The sequence below is a fragment of the Leptopilina boulardi genome, unplaced genomic scaffold (genome assembly GCF_019393585.1).
Source record: "Leptopilina boulardi isolate dan_hultmark-lab unplaced genomic scaffold, ZJU_Lbou_2.1 LbouV2_123, whole genome shotgun sequence".
NCBI lineage: Eukaryota > Metazoa > Arthropoda > Insecta > Hymenoptera > Figitidae > Leptopilina > Leptopilina boulardi.
The window spans coordinates 4,529,765-4,554,943 of record NW_026137667.1 but is presented as its reverse complement, the minus strand read 5'-3'; the positions used below and the strand labels follow the sequence as shown (position 1 = coordinate 4,554,943).

The 25,179-nt window shown below is 20.8% G+C and overlaps 2 protein-coding genes and 1 long non-coding RNA gene across 8 annotated transcripts in view; 1 reads left to right on the top strand and 2 right to left on the bottom strand.

Annotated features, from left to right (window-relative positions):
- The window catches only part of LOC127288737 (CYFIP-related Rac1 interactor B), a 93,725-nt gene that overhangs the window by 64,078 nt on the left and 4,468 nt on the right, over positions 1–25,179 (top strand). For 2 of the 5 annotated variants that reach the window (XM_051316384.1, XM_051316391.1), the window contains exons 1-5: positions 10,368–10,866; positions 23,584–23,749; positions 23,972–24,196; positions 24,463–24,797; positions 25,053–25,132. In XM_051316384.1, coding sequence (XP_051172341.1) covers positions 23,665–23,749; positions 23,972–24,196; positions 24,463–24,797; positions 25,053–25,132 — 725 coding nt within the window. In that variant the 5' untranslated portion in view covers positions 10,368–10,866; positions 23,584–23,664. Of the gene's footprint in view, positions 1–2,209; positions 2,279–10,367; positions 10,867–19,366; positions 19,629–23,583; positions 23,750–23,971; positions 24,197–24,462; positions 24,798–25,052; positions 25,133–25,179 lie in introns of those variants that run through there. The other 3 variants (XM_051316395.1, XM_051316377.1, XM_051316387.1) reach the window with 3 other exon arrangements.
- LOC127288769 (uncharacterized) lies at positions 105–1,677 on the bottom strand. Its single transcript, XR_007844086.1, has 3 exons — positions 1,528–1,677; positions 1,070–1,286; positions 105–647 (listed from the first exon to the last, which is right to left on the bottom strand). It is a non-coding gene; the product is annotated as an uncharacterized LOC127288769 (long non-coding RNA).
- LOC127288715 (venom metalloproteinase 3-like) lies at positions 3,416–7,121 on the bottom strand. 2 transcript variants are annotated; one of them, XM_051316348.1, is made up of 15 exons: positions 6,986–7,121; positions 6,630–6,711; positions 6,508–6,568; positions 6,151–6,368; positions 5,974–6,063; positions 5,614–5,797; positions 5,435–5,519; positions 5,103–5,232; positions 4,872–5,023; positions 4,669–4,718; positions 4,437–4,551; positions 4,240–4,380; positions 4,033–4,159; positions 3,854–3,964; positions 3,416–3,778 (listed from the first exon to the last, which is right to left on the bottom strand). In XM_051316348.1, the coding sequence occupies exons 2-15, from the start codon at positions 6,675–6,677 to the stop codon at positions 3,710–3,712; spliced, it is 1,581 nt and encodes a 526-aa protein (XP_051172305.1). In that variant the 5' UTR covers positions 6,678–6,711; positions 6,986–7,121; the 3' UTR covers positions 3,416–3,709. The 2 variants fall into 2 exon arrangements, with proteins under 2 accessions (XP_051172305.1, XP_051172294.1); XM_051316337.1 differs by lacking the exon at positions 6,986–7,121 and having other exon boundaries at positions 6,630–6,823.

The following is a 25,179-nucleotide window of genomic DNA, read 5'->3' as shown; positions in this document are numbered from 1 at the left end:
GTATTGTTGAAGGAAAAAGTTAATTTTTATATGATTTATAATTAGTAATGATTCTTTTATAAATTGAATTTTAAAAAAAGACTATTTTTATTTACACAATCGAATTATGTTCAGGAAGTATACGACAATCATATGTCGTTCTAAATAAATTTTATGAAAAATTCAAAAAGAAATTAAAAGGTATCTGACGCCCAGTCTTTGTAGTGACAACTGCTACACTAGCAAAAACATTAATAAGTTATTTTAATATGAAGAATATGACAGCCATTAAGACTGATGAAATATAATTGAATAAATTTAATAGCAATTAACACTACTATTAAATATTTGCGTCAATATTTATTTTAATATGACACAATATTAATTTTTAAGTTCGGAAGTTTTTTCTAAATCCTTTTTTAAGGAAGGAGGTGTTTTACCTTTTTGAATAAAATATTTCAAATTAAAGTGAAAATATACTTTGTTTGAAATTTTTATCTCTTTTCTCACCTCGAAGATTATAATTTATGAAGAGATTAGAAGTTCTGAGAATTCCTTTTCAAAAGTGTTATCCAGTGAAGCAGGAAAGTTGTTGATGGAAAAAAATCTCATTCTCGGAACTCCTCAGCACTGCCTTATATTGCTTTAATATGCAATGCATGATTCTCCTAAAGCAAAAAGAAATTATTATTATTATAAGTGTAATTATGTAAATTATAAATATATACAATAATTAGTATTATAAAATGTTCTGCAGTTGAAATTTGGTCAATTTTTTTATGAATAAAATAAACCATTAACACTACAATTCAGATGATAATTTAAACATTTACAGATTCCAAAATGGGTATCATAACCTTAAAGTTGACAAATGGTTTGAAATCTGAAATTTTTTAATTCTCACCTGAATTTTAATGTTGATTAATTTTATTCGTAACAAAATTGACCATGTTTCCACTATAAAACATTTTATAAAAACTAATTGTAGATTTTCAAAACAATTTTTTTTTATGGCGTCACTTTTTAGAATATTATTGTTCTAAATAAATAAAATATTTTGCAAAGTAGAAAAAAGAAAATGCTGACTCACCTTGATAAATTCCATTCATATTTTCATTTTAAACGTTGAAATATTGAAATTCAGTTTTCTATTTCAACAAAAAGTTTAGAAATGCTCCCATTCTGCAGAAGAAGCGAAATTGAGAAACTAAATGTTGATTTTCTCTCGAAACTTGATGATTCATTTGATGTAGAATATTCGACATATAAATGTCAAAAATGTATTTCTCAATACGTTTTTCTTCATTCTAATGATAAAATAAGAAAAAATTATTAATAATATTGTCCATTTCTTTTGAATTTGTGTAAGAAATTGTCGATTTAAAGAAAAAATGCCATGTCTATAACCTAACGAGCACGTTTTTTTCAGGAAGTGAATTTTATATTTTTAAAAAGGCAGAAAAATAATTGAAATAATTGAAATGCAATTATTTAAATGAAAAATAATTTTAAACAATTAGCTATTAAAAATATAATTAAATTACTTACGAATTTCGATGGGAATTAACGGCTTTTGAGAGGCACTTTCACTGCTGGACTGAGCGACGAATAATGGCGGAGCTAACGCAACTGGAAAGAACACGCCAAGCAATGACGCCAAAGATCAGTTTAGGGAGAGGGGAACGGAAAGAGAGAGTCACGCGCTTTCCCTTTCGAGCCAATTTGGGGGAAAATGTTTTCAAAAAAAAAAATCCCTATACTTTTCAATAAATTTTAATTGTAAATAAAAGAATTTTAATAATGAAAACTAAATTAAATGTACAGTCAACAAAATTGAAAAATATTTATATAATAAAACAAGATAATTTATTATTTAAAGGAAATTTAAAGAAAATTATTCGAATAATTATTTTAAGAATTAATGGTCACACTGTTAGCATTTCCGTGGGAAGAGAAGTACAACGAAAGTCAAATTATTTTTAATTTCATTCATAGTTGTAATTAACTTAGATAAATATATAATTTAGAAAGAATATATAATAAAATAATTTTAAAATAATAATTTCAATTAGGAATTATATATTTAAAAAGCATTTAAAGAAAAGATAATGGTACAGACTTTGGTGTCGAGATTAAAATATGCGCAGAACTGTACGTAAAGACTGACAAATTTTAGCGCGTTATATTTAAATTTAACCTATTGGTAAATAATATAATTTTTATTTTTCAGAATAGTGACAAAAATTGGAGTCCCTGAGAGATGAAGTGATTCCACAGCATCCAGAAATCATCAAAAATTGTAAGTCCCTCTTGTCTTCATAAAAAAATTAGCCGAAGGCAAGTTGTAACAAATTAGAAAAATTTCATAGTGACAGCAATTAAATCGATTAATGATATATAATTTGTTTTTTTCAAATTATTTTTAATCTATTTAATTAACTAGTGGATTTTTTGTAAAATATTTCTCAACTTTTCTAGGATTTATTTTATCACATTTAGTAAATTTAATTGCATAATTAATTTTTAACAATTACGAATTAATTTTCTTTTTATGTATATAGACTTTGATTCTTTTCTTTTTCCATTAACTTGAAACTTAATAATTTAAGACAAATATTAATTATTATTTATTTAGTAAATTAAATTCTCAAATTTTAATCTAGAGTAGGATGTTTTCTAATCTTATATTCTTTTAGGTTTTATAAAGGTATGTGCTGATTTATTTATATTATTGAAAATCAATTATTTAATAATTAATTATTATTTATTATTAATTTTCGTTATTTTTTATTATACAATAATTGATTTTTGATAAATAATTTATTCACTTTGTCACTATGTATTTTTCAGATTTTTTTTTTTTAATAATTAATTTTATGAATTAAGAGAATTAAAATAAACGATTTTTCGAAATAGAAATTTTTTTTTTCTCTTGTGAGCCATCTGTTTTGATTAAATACTGAGTGTTGAAAATAATTAAACAAAAATGCAAAATGAACGGCAGTCGACATTATCACAATAATATAACACATATATTGACTGCATAATGAGTGAGTCCATCGATCATTCCAGATTTGGACTCGGTACAGTCATTTTTTGTTTAAGGTTGCAATGGTATTTTATTCTTTACAATATGTGTACAAAAGCATTATATACAGGCAGAGATAATATAATACAGATTCGATTATTTGTATATCTATATAGCTATAGAATAGGTATTATTATTCTAATCTTTTGTCAAATTGAAGGTTACTTGAGATACAAAATAAAAACAAATCTATGACGATGAGAATAATTAAATTTCCGTTACAATTTCAAATTAATTAATTTTATTTATTAAAATTTATTAAATTATAATTTATATACAAATTTTTTTTAAAAATAAATTAAGATTATTTTGCACTGAAAAAAAGGTTTGGTATTAACAACTAAACGTTTGGTTGGTATTTAAGCAACCAAAATTTTTTTGTTGAATCAACAAAATTTTGGTTGTCTCAATTAAACTTTAGTTAGGACAACAAAAATCGTTTTTTTCTAATTTTGATTGTGTCAAACAAATTTTGGTTGAGACAATTAAAATTTTGTTGATTCAACAAAAAAATTTTGGTTGCTTAAATACCAACCAAACGTTTGGTTGTTAATACCAAACCCTTTTTTCAGTGTGAATAACAAAAAAATTTAATTTAAAAAACTAAAAATTACAAAAATAATTTGTTTAGTATAAAAAAAACTATAGATAAGTAAATAAATTTTGAACAGTTTCGGCTGATTCATCCACACATTCTGCGTTTAAACAGTACTGAAAAAAGGAATTTATAAAAAACAAAGCATTATTCAAAAAGAATGAATTTTTTTTTTTTTAAATTAAAAATACCTTCTTATATCCACATTTTGATCCTTCTGCTGCCGGTTCAAAAGCAGAACAAATTTCTTTATTATCTTTTATTTCTTTACAGTGTAACTGAACACAGTGTTTTTCGCCATACTAAAAAAAAAAATTTAATTAATATCAAAACTCTTTTCTATATATTTAAAAAATATTTTCATATTTACATCACAAGATGTATGTCCCGTTTTTTTCATACATTGTTCATCTAATGACATATATTTGCCTGGCAAAATTTTTGATATTGGTTCATTTGCAATTGGTGAATTTCGAAGACACAATGTTTTATCTGAACTGCAAAAAAAAAAAAATTATATTTTTATTCCTGGCAAAAATTAAATTTTTTCTAATTTCTGCTATGTAAAATATTATACTTAAGAAAATCACGCATTTGTTTTTGATTGCAACGATTTAATCTAACTCTTCTCTCAGATCCATTTACATAGCTCATCATATATCCTAAATCCCATTTACAATCATTGTCTGAATAATCAATGTCATGTGGTGCACCCAATCTAAAAAAAAAAAAATTTTTATTTTTTAATATTTTTTGATTTTTTGATATACATACAAATGACCAATTTCATGAGAACCGGAAGTTAAACCTTGAAAACCTCCATTATCATGAAAAACTCCTACAGCAATGGAATATGTGAAATTGCAAGCTCCTTGAAAATAAGCACCACCTAATAAATAAAATAAATCAGTGGAAAATTTATTTGTCTAAAACAATAAAAATGTTATAAATTTCTAATTAAATATATATTTTTTTTCTATTAATAATATAGAAAAGAAAATTCTACCTTCATCTTTTCGTGTCACGTTATTTTGAATTTGATTCAACAATTGGTATCTGTAATAGAAAATTTATTTCAACAAAAAAATATCCAATATAATTTTGGATAATTTTTTTAGAAAAATGGTGTAAAAAAAATTAACAAAAAAATATTTTATTTAAACATTAAAAAATGTATATAATAAAATTTTTTATGAAATAATTATTTACCCAGTGGTAAGAACGACCATATCGAAATATGCTTCATTGGCTGCGGCCCATCTATGAATAAAATAAAAGCCAGTTTGTGGTAAAAGTAAATTCAATATATAACTTTTATCTCCATTTTTCTCCAAATAACCATTGGAATATTCGAGGGATCCCTTTAAATTAAAAAGAAATTTTTAATTAAAAATTTTTAATATAAAAATAAATTTTCAATAAAAAAAAACGATTATTTACCTCCATTAAAACAATTCCTGCAATATTTAAACGCACTTTTGGACTATTGAGATTTCTATATCGTAAATCGACTGCATTCCAAAAAGTTAGAAGATAACTAACTGCATTCTTCACGTTTTTATCAAACTTACTAATAAAATTAATTTAAAAAAAACAAAATTATTATAAAAAAATTTTTAAAAAATAATTATAAAATAATTATAAAATGATTTTCAAAAAATATAACTTTAAAAAAGGAAATTAATAACAAAATTTAAAAAAAAAGGAAATTAATTAAAAATTAAATAATAATTTTAATAGATTTTATTTTTCGCTTAGTATTTTTTTTTTACCTGAAAAGTGCTTCGTCGACGACAACTAATATTTCGGGATAAACAACTGATGGTGGTCCAGAGTAAATTTCCATTGGGACATTATCTAATTTGGAAAAAAAAATTGCTAAAATTTTCTAAAAATAATATAATATATTTATTGTTCAAAGTAATTAGTAAAAACAAAAAATTGAACTTACAATATGGCGTCTCAAAATTTTCTTCTAAAATATTTTCTATTTTATAAATAATATGATGATACGTAGTCAAAAAATCATTTTTATCTTTTTCAAATGATGTAAAATTACATGGTACAAGAGTACAATTTTTTCTATGACGTTCAGGCAGAGAACGTATCATATGATCAGAACCAAATGTTCCATCCTATAATTAATTAATAATTTTAATTTATAGAACAATTAAAAATTAAGTTTTTTTTTTACATTTTGACAATGATTTCAAATATTTTTTTTTTTTTGCAAATGGAATAAAAAAAAAGAAGTAAAATAAAAATTTTCAATTTCTTTTTTTTCTATTTACTAATTAATATTAAAATATACCCAAAGTGTGTGACCATTTAAATCTCTTCTCATTCGTAGTGCCGCTCCATTATTTAAATCATGAAAAAATTCTCCCACATCATCCATTATCTGATTTAAAAAAATGAAAATGGTTTACAATTTTTTTTTATATTAAAAACAAAAAACTTATTTAATATTAAAAAATTTTATACTTACATTTGGAATTATTTTGAATTTAAGATCAGACAAAGAATCATCTTCAATTTTTTTTGTTTTACCAAGCCAAACTTTTGTATTTTTTCCCGCTAAAAAACCTTCAGTTGGATTCAAAAAGAGTGTTTTCTTTTGATTTGAAATTTGAGCTTCAATTATTTGTTTTTCACTTCTTTTGTTAATTTTATGTTTTACAGAAACTAGTTCATATTGTGGAATTTCTGAAAAAATTTAATCTCACAATATTATTTAAAAACAAAAACAAAAAAAAAATATTTATAAATAATTTAATATTTGTTAATTAACAATTATATTTGAAATTATATTAAAAATAATAGCATGAAAAATTATCTTAAATACCTGAAGTATGACTGATTTGAAAAATATCCTTTAATTCTACATCAGACATATGTTTGTGAACCTGAAAGAAATTTTTTTAATAAAATTAAAATTTTTTAATAATTTTAATATATTAAACTTACTTGATGGGCATGTATCGTTGAAATGAGTAATAAAATAAGGTAAACCATTTTTTTTTTTTTTGAAGAATTCCACAAATTCAGTCTAATAAAAATGTAAAAAAATAGGAATAAATAAATTTTTTATTTTGTAATTTTTTTTAATAATTAATTATATTAAAAAAAAAATTTCTCATTTTCCTTATATACAATAATAATGCAAAACTTGGAATGTGAATTTTCACTTGAAAATTTCTCTTTAAACACCTCTCGCGATGCAAATAAATATATGCACAATTTTTTTTTTTTTTTTTTAACGGGAAGTAAAATTATCTGTTATATATAATTCAATATTAAATGATTAACAATAAACTCGATACCTTATATGTGTTCAGTTGTTATCGTATGAAATCAGTAAAAAAAAAAATTTGCATAAATTTTTATTTATATATAAGTTTTCCCTCTCATGCAATTAAAAATTTAATTACATTATGTTGCAATGACTTTGTAAATAATTTTTTTTTTTAGCAAATTTTCATATATAGAATTTGGAGATAAATTTTTCTTTTCTGAATCAATCAAATTCAAATCAGTTTGAATTATAATTTATAAACAATAATAATATATAATAATTCAAAAAACGGAAAGTGATTATAATTTTAAATTTTTTTTTCAAGGAAATTAACAATGAGAAGGAATAAATGAATTTTTGACTTGAAATATACAATTTTTAATTCGAAATTTTTGAAAATATTCTTGACTTCTGATTCTGATAAAAAAGTGAATAAAAAAAAATTCTCGATAAAAAAAAAAAAATTAAAGAGAAATGGAGAAAATTTTTTGCACAACTGCACAAACATTTTTCTACTTTGATTTTTAAAGGAGAATCCTTATCTAGATTCAAAACGCGATATCAAACTGATTTATTATTGTGTTGACTTTTTCTGACACATATACCTAATTTCATACTTTATAATTCACATAGTTGACCCAATTTTTCTTTACTCTACGTGCAAAATTTTTTATTGAGTATAATATCATAAAAAAAAAATTGTTTAAAAAATATTGCTTTCTTTTTTCAAGGTGAATTTTTATTGTATTTACTATAAATATATGCAAATATTAAAGTTCCTCAAATATGATTATAATTATCAAGTGAATTTACTATATATATATATATAAAGGAAGAAAAAATCTTTCATGCTGTACTGACTTTTATTATTAATATTGTTTTAATCAATAATTTAGAATATTTTTTTTTAAATATTGGATTCTGTATCGTGCAGGAATTTTTTTTTTCATTTAACGAATAATTGGAGAAAGTTTTGATTATAAAATAAAAAGTTTTGAAAAAAATTTGCAATCTCTGAAAAATATAGGTATTCAATATTAAATAATTATAATTAAAGCGAGAAAATCCCTTGGAATTTACGAGTATGACTTTTTTTTAATAATCTTTCAATGTAATTAATTGATCTAAAGGAAAATCCCGTGGAATTTCCAGGTGACAATTTTTGCGATGAATATATTTTATTGAAAAAAAATTAAATACGTTTGATTTTTATTTTCTATTAAAATTCTTTTTTTTTAATTTTTCGAACTAAAAATTCTATAAAAATTAATTTCATTTAGGTCCGTTATATTTTCTCCCTATTTTACTTCTAGAAATACAAACAAAAACCAAATTTCAAATCCTTGGATCAAAAATTATAAAAAAATAAACACTTTTTTAGAAAATTTTTTTCGAACGCCTAAAACTATTAAAATTATTTTTAATCATAAATTTTTTTCCGTCTATTATTTAATTTTCAACTCTCTAAATTTTTGATGAAATATAATTTCAATAATTAAGATTATTTTTTGTTACATTTGATAATTTAATAATAAATTTCTATAGATGGCAAATTTTTCAAAACTAGAATTAGAACATTGTTGAGAAATTTGTTTATTTTTTGAATGTTTTATATAATTAAATATATTTAATTGTGAATATTGGATTTAAAAAAAAAAATATTAACTAAATAACGATTTTTTTGATCCGTTTTTGCTTGGATTACTAATGAATTGACTTTTTTTTTTTTTTAATTTTTCGAACTAAATGTCATCGAAGCAAAATGAATAAAAAAAAAGTTATTTAATTAATAATTTTTAAAAAATTAAATTATATATTTAAATAAATAAAACATTAAAAAAAATTTCTCAACAATGTTACACGGATAAATAAAATCTAAAAAGGAGATCGGTATTTCGAAACGTTAATATTTTTTAACGTATTATTTGTAAATATTATTTTTTTTTTTAAATTTGTTTTTAAATATTTTTTATTCTAGTAAAAAAAAAATTTGCCATTTACTAGAAATTTATTATAAAAAATACTTTAAAAATTACACATTAATTTAAAAAATATTTTTTCATTAAAATATTTTATTGGAAATCACTTATGAAAATTCCTTATAAGAAAATAATGTTAAAGCTGAAATGTTTTCAGTATAATGTTTTTTGTATAATATTTTCGCGATTATAGGTAATTTATTATAAGAAATTCATTATAAAATTTTTTTTTCGCAAATAATTATAAAAATATAATTATTAGAGACTCTGTAATGAAATCATTACAATTTTATAATTATGAAAATGTAATTATAGAAAATATAATTTTTCACGTGCAAAAATTAAAATGTCATAAAATTAAAATTATAAAAATTTAATTACAGAAATTAATTAATTTTGTATTTTACTGATAACTATATATAGTTTTGTAATTTTGTATTTTACTGATAACTATATATATAGTTATCAGATAACTATATATATAGTTATCAGTAAAATACAAAATTAATTAATTTCTGTAATTAAATTAAATTTTATAATTATGAAAATGTAATTATAGAAAATATAATTTTTCACGTGCAAAAATTAAAATGTCATAAAATTAAAATTATAAAAAATTAATTACAGAAATTAATTAATTTTGTATTTTACTGGATAACTATATATATAGTTATCGCAGTAAAGTACAAAATTACAAAATTATATATAGTTATCAGTAAAATAAAAAATTAATTAATTTCTGTAATTAAATTTTTATAATTTTAATTTTATAATATTTTAATTTTTGCACGTGAAAAATTATATTTTCAATATAATTACATTTTCATAATTATAAAATTGTAATAATTTCATTACAGAGTCTCTAAGAATTATATTTTTATAATTATTTGCGTAAAAAAAAATTTTATAATCAATTTCTTATAATAAATTGCCTATAATCGCGAAAATATTATACAAAAAAACATTATACTGAAAACATTTCAGCTTTAACATTATTTTCTTATAAGGAATTTTCATAAGGGATTATTATTATTTATTTATTTTTTTTTTTTAATTAAAAAGACTAAACTTTGCAGACGAAAGGGTGGCGAATCGTATGTGAAAATGCAAGTTTTGTTATATGTATACATTGAAACAGAAATCTTGCCTGTCTGTCTGTCCGTCTGTCTGTCTGTATATTATGTGTATGTACCTCGAGGATCGACCCTCCTCGTGGTAATATATGTATAGCAGAGGGGCGATCAGCTGACTTGCGAAGAGGGACTGTTGAGTTGGGGGCTCGAGTCTTTTCTATACCATGAAACCTACACCACACTTTGACAGTTAAACGTCAGCTGCCGAGCAGCGTGTTTCATAAAGCATTTATCAATTTTTCCATTTATTCCATTTAACATATTTTATAATATAAAAATATTATATAATATTATAAAAATAAAAAAAAAAAATCTATTTACAAAAAATGTTAATTAAAAAAAATTATTTAAATGTATTGTAACATTTAAAAAAAAGGGGAGTTTATAAACAATGTGTGTGTACGTTTTTTTTATCAATATATATACATACATAAGTACCCCGTTCTGATAACGTTATCACACGTGTTCCAAGTGCATCTTTTTTCAAAAAAAAAAAATAAAAAAAGGAACAATTAAATTTTTTTTTTCTTCAAATTTGTGATTGATGAAAGAAGAGAGAGAGAGAGAGAGAGAGAGAAAAAAAAAGGGTTCAATGATTTTTCATGAGACATTATGGATATAATACGTTGTTGTTAAATTCGACCGGAAGTTTAAATAAATGGCGTGGAGAGAACAATAGTGTGCAAAGATCTTTTGAATTCTACAGTAGTGTGTTGCACAATTAACCTTGTTTTGCCTCATCCTTGAAGTCAATTTGATGTTGAGTCATGTTACGGGACGTTCAGTTTCTTGAAAAGGTAAATAAACTTTACTTTCAGTATTCCGTTCATTCAGCATAAAAACTGTTTTATAATATATATTTATAGTTTTTTATGCTGAATAATAAGCAAAATTTTATATTTTCTTTTATATTCATTAAAAATTAATTTCAAATTTTATTTTTTTTTTATTTTTTATTTATTTTAAAATTTATATTATTATATTGTTTATTAATTAATTTGTTAATATATTATAATAATTATATATTAATTATAATATACAATTTATAATATTTATTATAGGAAATATACTTGAACTCGAGATATTGATTTATCTCACTTGTCTCATTAACTGAGGTTCTAGTGTATATCCATAATAAATAAAAAAAATGCTTCACGTTTCTCAGTGTGCATTTTAATATTTAAAAAATATATTTAAAAATTCTTTAAAAAAAAAGAACAGTTATTATTTATATAAAACTAATTTAATTGAATTTTTATATAAATTATTACGATTTTTTTTTATTAGTCACAGGTGTCACACTGCATTTCAATTGAAATTCTTTTACGTTGATTTGTCATTTTTTAAATAAAGCAAAGAGAAAAAAAAATAACCGCAGGCAAAATAATAGCAATTTCTATTAACAAAATATAAAGAAATAATTAAATTGTTTCTTGCACTCTGTTTTTTAATTATTTTCGTATTTTTCTATCACTTATCACTATTATCATTTTTTAAATTTTTATTAGCAATAATTAATTAACAAATTAAGTAACTAATTATTATTATTATTATATTATAATTAATAATTAATTTTATGATATTAATTATATAATTAATAAATTAAATAATATATTAATTATATAATTAATAAATTAAATAATATGTTAATAAATAATAATTAATTATATTTTATTATAAATATACAATATATTATAATACACTGGAACTCTAGTTAATGAGAATCTGTTTCAATAACTGAGGTTCCAGTGCATTACAAATATTATTTTTTCGTATATAAATATTTAATTTTTTTTTTTTAACACATATTTTAAGGTATGTACTTTTTAAAAGGTAAAAAGGAAATAAAAAGTACATACCGCCATACCGTAAAAAGTATATGTAAGAAATTTTTTAATTATTTCTTGAAAATCATTAAAAAGGAACTTGTGGAGCTTGTTGAATTTATGGTCAATGCTCCTTTTATAAAAATTGTTCAGAATCACGCGACCTATAAAAAGAAATATATATATATATATATATAATAAGTTTAGAGACTGCTCGCAAAAATACTTTGTATAGTCCGGGAAAAAAAAAATTTATATGAAGAGAGAATAAAAATTCGTTCCTGTAGACTAACTTTTTGTTTATATTTTAATTTATTATTGTATATGAATATATATATAAGTTACTAGTTTGGACGAAAGGAATTTTCACCCTAATTAATTGTCTGATGTTTATCTATTAGATGAGTCCCTGTGTGACTTGAAAAGGAAATTTTTAATCAAGCTTATTATGAAAAATATATATATATCCACTTGATACTTATCTTCTTTTTTTTTAAATTAACAACTTCATTTTCTTTCTATATATATATATATATATATATATATATATGTAAAGTTCTCTCTATATTTTAATTATTTTAATTAATTTTTTCTTATCTCATTATAATAATTGCTAAAGAAGCTATAGTACTTAACGTTTAATAATTATTTGATAGAAATAAATATTTATTTGATAATAGTCGATTATTTGAATCAAATAAATTTTTTTCAGTGTATCATATAAATATTACTTTTTAAAAACTTTATTTATTAAATAAATTTCAATAATTAAGATTCTTTATTGTTTTTTTAAAATTTTATTTATTAAATAATAAATAAATAATAATAGTAAATACTAATAAAATAATAATAAATAATTTAAAAATTTATTAATAATAAAAAATAAATAGTTTAAATAAATATAATTAATAATAAATAAAAAGAATAAAAAACAAATTGTTTAATAAAAATAAAAAGAGTAGAAAAAATGAAACAAATTTACAGAACAAATGATCATTTAATATTGTATGTATGTGTGTAATGATCGCGTAAGTGCTTAAAAGGTTAATGTATAGTGCTCAGATTACTCCAACTAGAAATAATAGCATTATTTTGTTACCGAGAATCAGGGCATGATGTAAACAAATTACTGTTAAATTAACAAATTTTTTAAATTAAAAGAAAAAAAAAATCTTAAAAAAAATATTGAAAGTTGCTTCTTGTATTGCGGATCAAAAAATTCTCCATCGACAGTTGCTCTAATGCATGTGGGAGTAATAACATGTTACCTAATTATTCGCGCTCATTACTATAATAAAGAGAATGTGGTATAGTTTAATATATAATTATATATATTAGTAATCAGGTTGCACGCCTCTTTGCAGATTTGGAGAACTAGAAAAGAAAAGGAAAGTCTCATAAATATTGTTATGAGATGCATATTTATCATTTTGCTATTATTCATCCATTTTAACGAACCCATTATATTGAAATATTACTTTTTTTTTTCTTCTAATGAGCTGTTCTTAAACTCGCGTTTTTCATTCAATTAAATTTAAAAAAAAAAATTATTCAGCTTTTATTTATTTTTTTATATAGGCAAATTTATTTCAAATGACAAAAAAAAAAATTAAACACCTTTTTTGTTGTTATTAAAGTTATATTAAACAATTTTTTTTTATAAATAAGAAATAATTATTATTTTTAAATTATGAAAACTATGAAATTATTTTTTTTTTTATTTTTATTCTTATTTATTTAGTTTAATAGTACTTCTGTACTATATTTTTTACATTGTTTTTTTTTATTAGAAAATAAAATATTTATTTATATTTTTAAAAAATTTCAAAAAAAAAATTGAAGCAAAATTTTGTAAAGTTAAAATTCAGTTTCATGTGATTTTTTGGTATATCCGTGTTTTTTATATAAAAGAGGATGAATATCAAATTTCACGTGTACCTGTACATATATCGATTACTGTTTGTAGTTGGTTCGAAATATCATCAACCCATCCCCTATTTTTTTTGCATGTGGTTGTGTTACAAAAGAAAAATATATGCATATATATATATATATATATATAGGGAGAGAAAAGTAAAACATTGACTATATAACGGATGCAAGGGGCTCACGTGTCGTGAGAAATTGTTTCACCACACGTGCATGTGTGAGATGCGTCCTTGTCCCCTTAACCGTGACGCAAATATACTTGGAAAATAAAGAAGGATTATTCTTTAAAAAAATAACCCCCAATTGACTTTTTTTTTGTCCTTTCTATATTCGCATTTATAAACAAAAATTTCCCTCCCTTTCAAATTTAACTAAATATTATGCAAAATTTTAAAAACAGTGACACGAGAGTCAAAAAATTTCGAATTCAAAAATAAAATAAAATTTGTCTGAGAGCTAAATGAATAGTTTATTTTTTTATTTATTTTATTATATTTATTTATTTTATATATAAATAAATAATATTTAAATAAAATATTTCGCGAAATGGTAAATTAAAATTTGCATTGTTTTTTTTGGTACATAATTAAATAATAATATAATAATAATATAATAATATAATAATAATATAATATAATTTTTTATAATCAATAATTAAAATTTTTTTGAGTGATAATATATTTTTGGGAAATTTTCGATTTTAAAATATAAAAGCGTTTCGTTGTCTATCGACTATATTATACGATTGAAATCGCGATTTTTCCATTATAAGATTGAAGTAGGTCTTGCTTTTCAAGTCGAACTGGAATAACGAGTTCCTTCTTCCGTATATCTCACATATATATACACTTTTTTTCCCATTTGTCACAAAATGTTTGCCTCTTTCCTTTTATTTGTACTCTTTCGGAAGTAGGCTAATCCCTCTGTCAGTTACAAAAAAAGAAAAAAAAATCGAAGAATATAAGTTTCAATTTTCTTGTCAAAAAAATTTATTTTTTATCATGCCGAATTTTTTTTTTACATTTTATCATACATATCTAAATAAATATTTGTTTCAAATTTTATTTCTTTTAAATAATTATTTATTTATTTCAAATTTTGTTTCAAATTTTATTTCTTTTAAATAATTATTTATTTATTTCAAATTTTGTTTCAATTTTTATTTTATTTTTTATTTATTTCAAATTTTGTTTCAAATTTTATTTTATTTCTTATTTATTTCAATTTTTTTTCAATTTTTATTTTATTTTTTATTTTTTTCAAATTTTGTTTCAATTTTTATTTTATTTTTTATTTATTTCAAAAAATAAAAAAAATTTTTGCTTACAATTGAAACAAAAATATTTTAGTTGATTGAATACATTTTTTTTGGGGGGTACATTAATTTTTTTTTTTTTTTTTTCTATGGGGTGATAAATGAAGGCGCGCATTTTTATTTGTTTTACATATTAATCCGCAGGCACGGGAGCACCATAAAGGGTCAAAAGGACAACAATGAATGTCAATTGATTCGCTGGAATTAAAGTATAAAAACGACTTTAATAGACGTTCATTATTGTCGCCTACGATTTCCGACAATTGTCCACATATATATTTTAATATAATATAAACTCGTTTTGTATTTTTTTGTTTTTATCTATTTTTTTTTTATTTTTTTTTTTCAATGTGCAAAAAATATTATTTTGAGATTGGAAATGTATATATCAAGTTTTATTTATAACCGTCCTGGTTTTTAACGCTTTGTGGCCAATAAGAGCACGAAACCATGAAATTTCCCTTGACGTTGAAAAAAAAAAAAATATATATATATATGTATACAGAGATTCCAGGACATATAACCCTTACCGCATCTAATTACGTCAGAAAACTCTTTAACTTTTCTCTATATAGTTGTTGGCTTTGTTTCCGGTTAAATGACCACCTGCCATATCATATCATTCCCACGGTAGACTGAATTTTGAAAGACAAGAATAATGGGGTGAATATATTTCAAAAAGTATATATACACACTTGCCCAATTTGAGTAAATCCTCCTCTCGTGCTTTAAACATCGACTAATTTTAAACCACAGGTCAACAGGAAATGGGTCGGAAATAATTCGCACATATATTTTTTATGGGGGACTATAACTATTTTGTTAACAAATTATAAACATTTTTTGTTTCTTTTATATTTTTTTAACTAAAAAAAATATTTAAAAAAAAAATCTTTTTATTTATTTATAATTTAAATACAAATATATGTTTTACAAAATTAAATTATTAATTATAATATTATCTATAATATTGTAATAATAATTTATAATTTTTAATTTTGTTTTTATTATTAATAAACTATTTTTGTAAATAAAATTTTTTCATTTATCGTAAAGAATCAATTTAATCTGAAACAAATATAAATTATACAAAATTAAATTATACTATTAATTATAATATTATCTATAATATTATAATAATAATTTTTAATTTTGTTTTAATTATTAATAAATTATTTTTGTAAATAAAATATTTTCATTTATCGTAAGGAATCAATTTAATCTAAATTAACACTTTAAATAATTGAATTTGTACTCGCAGACAAGAGTTAAAACAATAAAGTGGCTTTTTTTTCGAGACTGCTCGAAAAGAAGTATATATATGTTAATTGAGGTGTCAGATGTTGTCCGATTTGGTCCCCTAATCTAGATTATAAAAGCCCACATGAATCAGAAGCTATGACCTTGAGGCAATTCACTTTATGGAGGCAGGTCACTATCTTCAAAAAAAAGTAAAAATAAACTATTGTCTTTTTTTGATTTAGAAAATAATTTTATTTAGAAAATAAGAAATACAAATAATTTTAATAATAATTAAAAATAATTTGTATTTATAAAAAAATTTAATGAATTAATAATTAAAAATAATTTATTTACAAAATAATTAATAATTATTATTTTATAATAATAATTAATAATTATTATTTTCATCATAATTAAAAATAATTATTTGCAAAATAATATTCTAATAATACAATATAGTGAATAGCATTGAGTAATAATTACATTCTTCAATTATAAAAGAATAAAAAAAAAAAGCGGCGCACCTTGTCTTTAAATAAATTTGATGCGCCATGAAATTATGTTAATGGCACTGACATGTCAAATAGTTTAATGGCCCCAATCGAATTCAACTTTGATATCATCTATGCCATTATAGTTAATCCAAAATTTACTCCACTATATAAATATAATATCACACCCTAAATAAAGTGGTTTAAAAAAACTTGGAAAAATCTATCCCAAAATGTCTATTATTATCTCTTTCTACCAAAATTAAAATTATAATTATTATTAATTTTTTTAATTAGATTAATTTTTTTTTTCAATTAGAACCAAAAAAAATTTCTCAAATTCTAAAATTTAATTATATATATATAAAAAACCAGTATAATTTTAATTAATTTTTTTTTATTTAAAATTAATTAATAAAATTTTTTAAATATTTTTTTTATTATTTAAAATTAATTAATAACATTTTTTTAATATTTTTTTTCGAATTTGTAATTTTATGTTTTTTTTTTATGTTCATATGTGTTGAGATTAAATAATAAATGACAAGTTGTGAATTTACTATGTATAGAAAGTGATAATAATATATACGTGAGCGAACACGTTTACTTTTAAACTTTCATTCAATAATCGTAAATAAAATTTTGTAGTTTACTGATGCATTATATATGCATATCTGCATTTATTATCTTTTGTTTACATTGAAACACACACATATATATAATTTATATCGCGCTCACGCTGTTATAACTATATATAATATTTGATAAGCATATACGTGGTGTGAAATTCATATAAACATGCAATTATTTCTTGATTACATATATGTGCAAATTTTAATTGAATCAAAAAAAAAAATTAAATACAAAAAATTCTAAATTAAAATTTAATAAAATACAAGAAATTAATTGATAAAAAAAAAATTTATGTTTGGAAAATAATTATTATTTCGTATAAATAATTGTTTATAATATACCTATACGAAATAATAATTCATTTGTTAATTAATTTACTATTAATATTAATTTTATTATTATTAATAATTATTTTTATATTATTTTTATATTATTTTTATATTATTTTAATATTATTTTTATTTATTATTAATTACTTTTAATACTATTAATTAGTTAACATTTTTTTATATTTAATTAGTATTATTATTACACTAGTTGAAAAAAAAATTTGTGTGAAAACAATTTTTTTTTTTAAATTATTTAGGAAATTACATTTTTTTTTTTTAATTAAAAAAAAAATATTGGGGTCAAAAACTTTTTGGAAGATAAAAATCAAAGATTATAAAAGTCTGAGGGTACATTGGCGTATATAGTGTGTATAATATATCCACGTTGAGAGTGTTTGCCGCTCATTTTGGTAGACAATAACTTTTTACCCCCGGCGTGCTTGCTGAGTCAGACCTCCAGGGTCGTTCTCTAAAGCTTATGACGAAGAATTTTTTCTTTTTTTTTTTACGTAAAAGTTTTTAAAAATTTGGGTAAATTTCTCTCACGAATCCGTGTAAAATAAAAATTCCAACACTTAAAAAATTATTAATAACAAAATTGAAATTTTCATTTTATAAACAAAATAAATTTTTTTAATTTTTATTATTTAAAAAAAATAAAAAAATTACTGGAATAATTTTTTTTCAATTTATATTATAATTTTTATATTATAATTATGTATTAATATTTTTTTTGGGTAATTTTTATTATTTAAAAAAAAGAATATAAAAAAAAATTACTGGAATAATTTTTTTTCAATTTATATTATAATTTTTATATTATAATTATGTATTAATATTTTTTTTGGGTAATTTTTATTATTTAAAAAAAAGAATATAAAAAAAATTACTGGAATAATTTTTTTTCAATTTATATTATAATTTTTATATTATAATTATGTATTAATATATTTATTTTTGTAAATAATAAATTTTTTTTCCCCAAAAAATTTTAATAATTAACGCCTAAAAGTTTAGGTTGAAATTCTTGAACACATAAATGCTATTTTCGAAGTAAATTCACTTCCACTTTGCGGTTCTTTTTTTTTTCATTGCATATAGTCATATGGACTTTAGCCAATTTACATGGAGAGAGACAAACATGAAAATTCCACAAGAAAATTTCTAAAATTATCTAAAATTCCTATATAAGTAAAAAATAGTTCGGTTTTTACTAAATCAAAAAAATTTACATTTTTACTTTAAAAAAAATTAAATTTTAAATTTTTATTTTACTAAATAAAATATAAATTTTTAATATATAAAAATTTAGTATATATATACACTAAATTCAACAGTCATGAAAAATTTTTGAATTTTCACCGCCTTTCCCTGTAAATAATATACAGCGCTATCTGAACGAGGGGTTGACGAAGTAAAATCCATTGATTTTTCCCCTAACGGTATATAACGTATATTATACCCCCTCCCCCCCCTCGTTTGTCCTTTGACCAAATAAGGAAATCGCACGCCGCGATATTAATCGCGGCATTTCTCGTCATGATCGCGCGCTGAATAAAACCTTTCGATATTTTATAGAAAAAAAAAAAAATTTGTTTATATTAAATTCAATGATAATTATCAAATACAAAAATAATAATTTTTATTATTATAAAAAAATACAACAAACTTATCATGATAGTATTTTTTTGACAAATACAATTTAACATTGGTGCGGGGATATTTCTATTTCAATTTTGGAGTCTGCAATGCTGTGTATTATTTTCTTATAAGCTTCGTCTGCGGCGAAAGAACGTGAGTTTTTTTCTTTGTGATGAATTATTTATATTTATTTTTATTATTTTTATAATTTATGTATTTTTTTAGTGTTATAGAATTTTTATTATTTTATTACAATTTAAATCCGTTTGTTTACGAAAAATGATTGTAGCATTTTTTTCTATTAAGCTCAGATTTTTTTTTTTGTTATAATTGTGTTAGATCCGTAAAAATAAATAATTCTATTTTGTTTATTTTTTTTCTTACTATATTCTTAATTATTTAATCTATTTTTCTTTTCCAGTTATTTATATGTTTTTTACTTTCAAATTTTTATTTCGATAATTTTGATTCTGTGTTTGATATGTTTTTTAATTGAAACTTTAATATAAATTGAGATGATTAAAAATCAAACTTTATAGAAAGTGCAAACAACTCTTTAAGTTGCTCTATAATTTACTAATGTTTAAAATAAATTTAAAAAAAGGATATTTTTAAAAAATTTAATTAATCGTTTACAACTAGATTTTAATAGAAACCGGATAAACAACTTATTTCCTGTATTTCCAGATACAATTTCTATTTTTATTTCAGTTATGAATTTTATAATAATAATTTATATATTTTTATATAAAAAAAAATTTTTTTGCTTATTTTTTTGAAATTATTTACAATTTAAAGAAAATATAAATATTTGCTGATTTAATTATACACTAAAATTAAAATTTTTACAAAAAAAAAAAAATAATTAAAAAAAAATAAGGAAATTAAAGGAGAAAAAAATTGTAAAATAGTAATAAATAATAATAAATAATAATAAAAATAAAATAAAAATCGTGGATGAATGAATTAATTTTAAACGAATGGTGCAACGAAAAATTTATTTTTTCATATAGTTTTTATTTTTATTTTATTTTTTTAGAAGTTTTTTTTTAAGTTTAGTTATAAATAAAGAAAATTGAAAAATTTTTTTAATCAAGTATATAATTAAGAAGAAAAATGAAGAAAGCATGAAAATAAACCTTACCATTTCCTCATGTGTTTTCTCGCGAACTCATGAATTTTAGTTCACCTTTCTAATTTTAATTTTTTCTTTCAAATCAATGAAATCAGTGAATTTCTTTTATTTCAAATTCTAAATGAAAATAAAAATTCTCATTATATTCATATAAATTTATTGTCATATTGCGCTAGAGACAAATTATAATGTTCAGTCAGTTGGATATCCGCCTTGTTGTCACTTATCTAATAATATTATATAATTATCTGCTCAATCAATTCGATCAAAACTTAATGAATTAGTTGTTATTAAACGTTAATTTGAATATTATTCTTCAATTAACAATTTTTATAAAATTTTTTTTTATTTTTTCTATCAAAATAATAAATAGTAAAATGTAATCTAAAAATAATATAATATAATATAAAATAATGTTATATAATATAAAATAATGTAATATAATATAAAATAATATAAAATAATATAAAATAATATAAAATAATATAAAATAATGTAATATAATATAATTAGTAGAAAAAATTTTCATTAAAAATTTATAATATTATTTCTAATTATTAATTATAATAGAAAAAAAAGTTGTAAAAAATTCGATGAAAAGATAAAAAAAAATCTTTTGGAAAAATTTAATTGAATTTTTTTCTAATAAAAAAAGTAAATAAAATAACGCAATATAACATAATTAAATAATATAATTATATATATAAAAATAGAGATTATTAGGTAATTTGAGATCCGAATTATTTTGAAGGCGTAATAAATAAAGAGTATAAAAACGTCAAAGGGTTCCAAATAGAAACCTTACAAAGTATATCAAATCCCCTTTTATTTGAAGACTTTCGAATACTGTATTAATTTCATTAAATCGAGTAATCTAACATTATTGTGAGTTCAATGACACTCAATTTTCCGCAGTAGTAGAATCTACATTTTTAGATTTGTTGCACACTACTGTACTATTTCATTATATATTGAAATTAAATAATTGATAAATTTTCCATCGCGATAGCTCGAAATATATATATATATATATATATATATATATATATATTTCAAACAATTTTTCAATTTACTGACTTTTAAGTATTTTTGTTCAAATATATAAAATTCAATTTCAATTATTTATCACATAATTAAATAAATATAAATAATTACAAATAATAATAATAATTTTTATTTACATATTATTTTATTTTATTTTTTTTTTATTATATTATTTTTTTTATTATTTTCTCCATTGGTACTTATTACAAAGTTTTACAATTTTTTTACCCCCTCAAACTTAAAAAAAACTAATAGCGAATATAAATTAGATGGTTAAAAAATTAACAAGATAGTAGAATTTTTGAAAAAATATAAAAAATATCCAACATAGAAATCTACCTTACCGACTGATGGTAAAACAGTTTTTGAAAAATAGAAATATAAAAATACCGATACAGAAATCTACCTTGCCGACTGATAATAAAAATTTTCGGAGAAAATTCTAGAATGTTTAACCATCAGTCGTTAAGGTAGATATCTATGTCGGTAATTTTTGTACGTTCATTTTAAAAAACAACCATCAGTCGGCAAAGTAGATTTCTGTGTCGATAATTTTTTTATATTTTTATTTTTCAAATTTTGTTACAATTTTTTTTAACCATCTAATTTATATTCGTTATTAGTTTTTTTTTAAGTTTGAGAGGGTAATAATAAAAAAAATAAAAAAAAATAAATTGATTTCCTTTACTATTGTAAATATTTTTCATTGTCTTCAGAAAAGAATATCTTTGGCATTCTTTCAACAAAATAAAAGACCAACTTCACAATGAAAAATAAATGAAAAAAAAATGTAAAAATATAATACTTTATCAATACTGCGAGTATTATTTTTTCAAAATATATAAAATTAACTTTATATATTTAATGAAATTAAAAGTTAAATTTTTAAATTTAAAAATTAAATTAATATAATAATTAAAATAATAGAGAATGTAGAAAATTGTAAATTTGAAAAATAAGTAAAAAAAAATTATCTAATTTAATTTTTTTTTTGGTGTCCACAATTATTTTCGAGTATAAAAAATTAAAACTAAATTCATAGAATTAAGTTCGCGATTTATATACATAATATATACAGATACGACATTAATCCGTTGGACATGCTCTTCAGTCTCTTCATTTGCACGCATGAATTTAATGGTATGTGAGCATGACTATATATGCTTATATATACATGTATATATAATTGTCGTTCGCCTGGAATTGACTCTTCACCATATACCACACGTGAATATATAGGTTTAGCCACTCTGGCCTCGCGGTACATCGAATTCCATTGGCCAAGCAACTCTACTCTATCTCGAGCTTGAGTCGCGAAACCACGACCCAACTTCCTTCATCTTATATATATTTTAATATATTTTGTTATAAAAAAAATAAATCTCCAAAAATATTAAATTTTTTACCTTTTGATTACTAGAATATATATTTCAATTATAATTTTTATTATATTATAATTATTGCCTTTTAAATATTATAATTAATTATTATAACAAAATAACAATTATATATTATATAATAATAATAACTATTATATAAAAATAGTAATTATTATTATATTATATAATAAATATAAATAATATTATATATATATATATATTAATTATAATAATTATTATAATACATATATATATTTATATACAAAAATTGATAATCGAATCATTATCGTGCTAATTATTTTATCGTATTTTTATATTTATAATCAAGGTGAAACCTTGTCTTTTATTATCTATATACAGAGTGAGCGAGAGATTATTATTATTATTATTTTTTGATTTTAATTCGTGAACACGTTTTGAAATTATAAAACTTCATTGTGTTAATATTTCAATGAAAAAATAATTGCGAATTTTTCACGTGCACACGTTTTTTTACTTTTCTTTTTAATCAAATAGAAAAAAAAATTACCATTTAAAATTTTTATTACAGATACTTTTTGTCATGTGATTTAATCCTGTTGCTGAGGAATTTTCATATTGAAAAGAAAAAAGAATACAAAAAGAAAAAAAAATGGGCAAACTTCTCAGTCTTTTGGCTCGGGATGAATCGACTTGCTGCACTCCGCAAAAATACGATGTCTTCTTAGATTTTGAAAGTGAGTTTTTTGTTTTGAAAAAAAATTTTAACTCAATTTTTAATTTATTTATATTTATATTTATTTATTTATATTTATTTATATTTATTTATATTTATATTTATTTAGGTATATTTATTTATATTTATTTTATTTTTATCTTATTTTTATTTTATTCTTTTTTTTCAATTATTTTCTGTTTCTGTTTTTTCCAAAAATCAATGAATATTGAAATATTTTTAGATGCTCAACCATCGGAAAACGAGAGAGAAATCTTTGAAACGGTGCAAAGAGTTTTAAAAAATTCCGAATCAATTTTAGAAGACATTCAATGTTATAAAGGAGCTGGAAAGGAAATAAGAGAAGCCATTTCGGCACCAACTGAAGAATGTCAACGAAAGGCTTATCTAACAGTAGCACCATTGGTAGCGAAACTCAAAAGATTTTACGAATTTTCCCTCGAACTTGGTATGTATATTTATTTGCCCCAAAAAAAACTAAAAAAAAAAAATAGAATAATTTTATTTTAATAATATTTATTTAAGAATATTTATTTGTATCAAAAATAATTATTTGATACAACAATTTTTATTGAAAAAAAAATTAAAAAATAAATAGAAAATTAAAATAAATGGAAATTAAAATAATTTATTTTTTTATTTATTAATAAACGAAATAATATTAATAAAATTATTATTAAAAATAATTATTATAATTTAAATGAAATTTTACAGAGGGTGTTGTTCCAAAAATTTTGGGTCAACTTTGTTCGGGTAATATGTCACCAACTCAACATTTAGAAACTCAACAAGCACTTGTTAAGCAGCTTGCTGAAATTTTGGAATTTGTATTAAAATTCGATGAACACAAAATGAAAACGCCAGCAATACAAAATGATTTTAGTTATTATCGAAGAACATTAACGAGGGCATCATTGTCACATCAGGGTAGCACTGAGAAAGATCTTGTTGTTGGCAATGAATTAGCAAATCGTATGTCATTATTTTATGCACACGCAACACCAATGCTACGAGTTCTCAGTCATGCAACAATTGCTTTTCTAATGATGGTAAAATATAACAAAAAATATTTCAATCATAATTATTTATTTTATTTTTTTATTATAAAATATTTTTTATTTTATTTATTTAAACAAAATAATTTTTCAGCCAATAATCAGAAAAATATTATTTCATAAATTTAATAAAAAAAATTTAATAATTAATAATTTTTATAGAAAAAGTAAAAATAAATAAATAATAATAAAATAAATAATAATAATTATTATTATTATCGTTAATTTACAAAGAATTTTTTTTTCAAGAACAACGACATACCGAGAGAGAATATTACTGAAACATTGGGTACAATGGCCAAAGTGTGTCTTAGAATGCTAGAAAATCCGTGAGTATGAATAATTTTTTTTAAAAATTTTTTCTGTAATTTTTTTT

What these genes read in the sequence shown, in the direction of transcription:
- LOC127288715 (XM_051316348.1), bottom strand. Translation starts at nt 6,677, where the DNA reads ATGGTTTACCTTATTTTATTACTCATTTCAACGATACATGCCCATCAA. An exon ending in AAATTTTGAGACGCCATATT is followed by an intron (nt 5,520 to 5,613) that starts GTAAGTTCAATT and finishes TTTCCAAATTAG; the next exon opens with ATAATGTCCCAATGGAAATT. An exon ending in TCTCATGAAATTGGTCATTT is followed by an intron (nt 4,381 to 4,436) that starts GTATGTATATCA and finishes TTTTTTTTTTAG; the next exon opens with ATTGGGTGCACCACATGACA.